This window comes from Pezoporus wallicus, unplaced genomic scaffold (genome assembly GCF_028554395.1).
Source record: "Pezoporus wallicus isolate ANWC-B61680 ecotype Strahan unplaced genomic scaffold, APGP_CSIRO_Pwel_v1 contig_2012, whole genome shotgun sequence".
Taxonomy (NCBI): domain Eukaryota; kingdom Metazoa; phylum Chordata; class Aves; order Psittaciformes; family Psittacidae; genus Pezoporus; species Pezoporus wallicus.
Window position 1 is genome coordinate 4565510 of NW_026639840.1, and position 5937 is coordinate 4571446.

The following is a 5937-nucleotide window of genomic DNA, read 5'->3' on the forward strand; positions in this document are numbered from 1 at the left end:
ACAGAGGTCCCTCAACACCCACTGCTTTCATGTTTTTGGCAGAGGAGACACTGTGCAAATAGTTTAGGGCTACCCCACTTCTCACATGTACTGAACTGAGATAGTACATTTTCCCTGCCGTTTTGCTTGGTTACATCAAGCATATAGGGTACTTCTTGACTCCTAGAAGTGCATTGCAGTATACCTAGAGGCTGTGTCTTTCTGTGGGATTTCCTCAAGATAATAAATACAGGAGAAACCCTAGAGTTGTCCCACCAGCAGACTACAGTGCTTTAAGTTTGTAGTTCATGCAAATCACAGCACTTTGAACAGCTGTATGTGCAGCCGGATTTAACCCCCAATCAAGCAGGTACTTGAATAAAGAACTGTATGCCTATGACCAGTGACTTGCACTGCTTTAATGGTCATCAGAGAAACAAAACAGTGACTAATTGGCACCTGTAAAAGCAACTAGAAGTAAAACTAACACCTGACAGAAGATGGTTTCTGATAAAAATTACTGTGTTTAACTAATGACTGCAACCATGAAACAATTCTATTTCTTATTTAATTCCAGCTAGACAAATTTAAGCCATAAAAGTGAAGTTTCTTTGAAACACCTCTGCCATGAGCTATGCGACTAGGTTTAGCTTATATATCTGTATCCAAGAGCTGAGGTCAAATTAGGACTATGATCTCTAGTTCTTTAACCAAATAAAAGCTGTATGTTTACATGTCTTAGCAACGATTTCACTGCTCTGCTTCTCTTGTCAAAATGCCCATATCAGATTGCAGACGGCTGGTTGGTCTGTAACACAAGCTTTTTGGTGCTAGTAACCACAGATGATACAATCAGCATCCTTGTCACGGTTGGAGCCATCAATGCCTTGCTCACCAAGCTCTTTGAGGAACGTGTTGAGCTGATCAGCCTGAGTTTCAGTGAAGGCTAATGTGCGCAGACAGGTGCTGTTGGCAGGGAAATAGGCAGATTCAGCTCCACTGACGGCTATCTCAGAGGCTGGAAAGATCAAAGGTGATAAAAAAAGAAAAAAAAATAAAAAAACAAAACCCCCAAGCAGTTGACTTACTTGGCTGAGATTTGTCCTGATGTTTAAACAAGCACCAGTTACCAGACTAAATAATTCAACTTGGAATAAAAGTGCCTAGAGGACTGTTTCTCGTAACCCTTGGGAGAAAACTGCTCTAGCAAGAAGGCACTGTTAAAAATAAAATATTTTCCATTAACCATAGAAAAGACAGGTTGGCCCTTTTGTGTATCTATACACACATCTATTTTTTAATTATCTCAATAATAACGGAGTCAGACAGCCTGCTTCAGGTCACAGATTGCTCACTGGATGCAATGAGAGTAGTCTTAAAACCCTTGGGCTGCCCCATGAAAAAGGCAGCACTGCTGGCTGGAGACCAGCTGCTGTTTTTTATTGTATGCACATACAGTGAATAGTGCAGGTGTTGACCAATTTTACTGAGGTTCTTCAAGTACTGTTGCAAGATAAAGAGCAGTTCTAAGTTTCACTGCCGTCAGGAGGATCACACAGCCCTTGTGCAGTACAGGGGTTGTGTTAGAATGACAGCTATTTACTGTTTAAAAAAAAAAAGGTGCATCTCCCCACAAACATTGCTTACATGTCATGTTTGCTACCCCAAACTGAAACAGCAATGCTCAGGCCTTAGTGTCAGTTTTAAAGCTAACATGATTTCTCATTCAGCAGTTTCCATCCCAGCACTAGCTCCTACAATGTCACACAGGCCAAGGTTGTCACACATATCAAGAAGAGAGACTTTCTTCCTTTTTATAAACAAAAGGGACTACCACCTCTGTGACTTGATGTGTCTGAGAAGTACTCACGCTTACAAACAGCCAGTGCCTTTCCCCCATCAAACTGTGTTGTCCAGGAAAAACCAGTTCTGCTGCCACATACTTCATACAGTCTGCTCCTTCTGAGGAATTGGAAGTCATAACCCTTGGTAAGCAAAGATGGGGAAAAAAACAAATGGTGTCTTAGGCTACATCATGGTAACCATAAGGTGAAGAAACACTTAGCCAGTGAAGGTCTGGACAAACACTACAACCTCTCCCTGCCCTAAGGGAGAAAAAAAAAAAAGTATAACAAGGAAAATTATGCATTACACAATAAACACTTGTACATTAATGAATAGATGCAGCAGTATATCAGCAGTAAACCATGAATGTTACCTTGTTGCACATGGGTTTGCAGTACTGAGCGTTGTCAATGGTGACACACACCAGCCCGCCATTTCTAGGGGGTAGTGGGAGCGGGCAGGGAGGAAGCTGCTTGAAAGCTTTTGAGTGGATTACAAAAAAAAAAAAAAAGAGAGTGAAAGAACAACTCATCAGAGTGCGAGTGAGTATAAAAGCCTATCATCCCCCACTTCCCAACCAGACCACGGGCATACTCACTGACCCAGGCACAGGTGATAACTGCCCCACTAGCTGATTTTGTCAAACTAAGCTTTTTCTTTTGTTTAAAACCTTTCTTTCTTTCTTTCTTTTTGGCAACACACAATTTTTCCATCACTTGTCACTGTGACAACAAAGTCCCCATCAGCCAAAGTTACACTTTAAAAGTGGCATTTGCATTCACAGCACTGGCATTCAGTGCTACTGCAGACAAATTATCCAAATATTTCTTTGGAAAATATGACTGATGCCCACTGCCAGGCACAAAAGAGGCTCCTGCTGGAGGGCAGAGCAGGTCTTGCTGCCTCTATGACTATGAGCTGTAGCTCAGCATTGAAGGCTGGGCTGTGGGGACGGTGGGACCCCACGCACTGGGGCTGCTATCCCCCCCCAGATGCCTGCCAGCCCAGTGGTTAAGCACCCTTGTTTTGCTGAGATGCCTTTTATCTTGTTCTTTGCCCCCTTCAAGACATGCAGAGACTTAGCTCACTCTGACTGTAGGTAAAGAAATTTTCTTAGTGCTTCTCCACTGCCACTTTGTTTTACACCCAGCAGAGAGGAGCATTGCTTCAAGAGGGGCCTCACATTTCTCTTGAACAGGGCGCAGGAGATCAAGCATTTCTTGCAGTGTCCAGACAAGGAAATTGATTGAAGATTTTTTACTCTCAGGGATCATTTCATCAAAACAGTTTGAATATTTCTGTGGAGTTAGGGAAAAAAACAGCTAAGTTGAAGAGGAAAGGCCTTGGAATTAATTCATGAAAGTGGCAATTTTTTTTCTTTTTTTTTTTTTTTATGCAGAACAAGAAACGTCTTGAAAATGATCTAGCTGTAAGTAATGCTAATTACCCCACAATGTTTTTGGAAGAAATCAAGCAATTTTTTAAAATGGTGGCTAGATAGGTTTTTCCCATTATATTGAGTTCAAGAGGGAGAACTGATGTGAGTTGTTGCTTTTTTTCTTATATATGAAATGATACCTTTACAAACAACTGTATGTATCTTCTTTCTGTATGAAACGTTAGGTTATTATTCTTATCTGCTGAATGCTGATATCTCTCAGACTTTCTGTGTGTGTGTAAAAATACATATTTGTGAACACATTCCTATATTTAACTGGGTATTGCTGTATACATGTGTCAATAGCTTTTACTCCATATATGTGTGCCTATACACATGTGCCTACTGCAGAGCCATACTAAACTCCACAACCAAAACACCAGTGCATGCCATCATTATAACAGACACCAGTCACTTCGAACTCACGTGCATGCAAGAAAAAGAGCAAGTCAAATTTTCAGTGACAGCTGCTGAATCAGTAGCCTGCAATGGCTAACTCTGCTTCTCAGGCTGGAGCCTGCAGAATTATTGTGAAAATGATGGACATCAGTCATAGAAATAAAATAATTAAAATCTCTGGGGGGAAAAGCTCAGACACCTGGGAGAATACCTCCTTGGCAAGTGTTGTCCTCAGCCTTCCCCTCCCAAGTGATGAGAATGATACCACAGGCAGAAGTTCACAGCTTGTACTGGTACAAGGACCCAACTCCAGCCATTAGTTCCACATTACCATTTCATAGATAAGTGGCTCAGCTGTGTGTGAACATTTTTTTATAGACTCTGCTCTGGTGTTTCTTTACCATTTCTGCTGTATTGAAGGGTCATTGTCTGATCACTCCCTTATGATAGGCCTAGCCCATAGAAGACAAGGGCACTAACTCATAAAACATAGGCTGTCAGATGACTGGCTTTACTTGCATTTAAAAAATCTAGCACTTTATATTTGAAACAATAAATAGAAGAGACTGAAAACGGCATTATGCTTGTAAAACAAAAGACATAACTGTTTATTCTGAAGTCAATTTTTATACCTGGACCAAAGCAAAACTGGAAAATACACCTTAAAAGCGTGTATTTTTGACTAGCAGCAGGGCCAAAGACATAAGTCAAATGACACTGATCTTTTTTTGCTCATCCATCTTACTCCCCTCTGGGCCACGTACTGTTGTTTCGAACCATGTGTCACCAAAGCAATATGCAAGTTGTGCTCAGACTGCACAGGCATACATGGTGGAGCCCTGCTCTTTCCTCCCACCACCACAGACTGTGCATGTAAAGCAGGACCTGGGCTGGCCGATACAGCTACCCTCTTACCTTAAGACTCTCATTGACATCATCTATGGTTGCACTCTTACATTCATTTGGATTAGCAAAAGCTCCAATTTTAGTAAAATCTAAAAGACAAACAGAAGCAGGTATGTAGCTGGTTTATAATCCTTCCCAACACATGAACAAACCCCAAATACCACATAACAGTACTTGTTTATGACAATTGCGCCACTATTCTGCAGTCCTAGTGCTACCTTTTCTACCTTTGGTGATCAGGGCTCAAATGTGAATAAACTGTGCAAAGGCTGATTTATTCTAAACAGTTAGCAAGCTGATTGCCTGCCTGTTTGTGGCCACCCAGGGCTGGGTTCCCAAGTGGGATGCTTCATTTCCCTAAGAAAAGCAGCCACTATTTAAATAACTGTGAGTCATATCCATGAATGGCATATCTTACCTGCAAGAAGCACTGCTAAGCTTATAAAACCCAGTGTTTTCCAAAGTGGGCAGGAGCCGAATGGCATTTTTTCTGCAGGAGACCAGGGGCTAGCTACCTGTTGCCTGTGGAGCTTAAGAGCTGAAGCAGCGGAGTCAGGTGAGAGGCTGGCTGCATGTGGGTGGGTCACTGGTTGTTTACAGTGTGCCTTGCTCCAAGGCAGTGCTGTGATAAGGCATTAGGGAGATACACATATTGCTCAACTTGCTGGGAAGCCAGCAGAGATTTCAACAGCATGGTTTTAGGAAGGCAAGGGGAGGTCTCTCAATACAGCACTGAGGCAGTCTGGCTTTCAGATTAACTGGTTTACTGTAAACATGTTTAGTGTACGCATACTCTTGAATGCTCTTGCTCTTTGCCCACCTTCCCCCTTCTGTCTGTGTCTGTTTCTCTTTCTCACAGACACGTTGCACATTCATATAGAGGACATAATTATGCTTTACCTACAGGACTCAACCCTGTATCTCTTCTCCAAGAAGAGATACATCAAAAGATGGCTAAACTGATTTGGAGCAACGGGATGTGCTCTACATCCTGTAGCACCCAGAGTTTAGCTACTTGGCTGGGTTTAAACCACGACAGTAAGGAAAGCAAATTTCCAGATTCTGGGTTATTAAATACTGATTAACCAAAGCAGCAACAGCAGTACAAAAGGAAAGAAAAAAGTCCCAAGAACACAAATCTACTTTCTATGTATATTATATCACCAACTGCATACCTGCTGTGTGCATGCTGTATTAGCAGCTGCATGGTATTTCTACTTGTAGGTTTGAGGGTTTTTTAAATGGCGCCACGAATCTCATTTGCTTATATCCATTTGTGGGAAAAGCTGAATTGTCATGGAAGTTCAATCATTTCTACCCTATACATTCATGATCAGATTAAAACAATTGCCCAGATAACGCTCATGTGC

The 5937-nt window shown here is 41.8% G+C and overlaps 1 protein-coding gene across 1 annotated transcript; it reads right to left on the reverse strand.

Moving 5' to 3' along the window:
* Positions 1 to 378: 378 nt before the first annotated feature.
* On the reverse strand, positions 379 to 5140 carry LOC130603001 (uncharacterized). Its single transcript, XM_057416395.1, has 6 exons — positions 4986 to 5140; positions 4577 to 4656; positions 3008 to 3122; positions 2198 to 2304; positions 1850 to 1964; positions 379 to 997 (listed from the first exon to the last, which is right to left on the reverse strand). The coding sequence occupies exons 1-6, from the start codon at positions 5050 to 5052 to the stop codon at positions 810 to 812; spliced, it is 672 nt and encodes a 223-aa protein (XP_057272378.1). The 5' UTR covers positions 5053 to 5140; the 3' UTR covers positions 379 to 809.
* Positions 5141 to 5937: the final 797 nt, after the last annotated feature.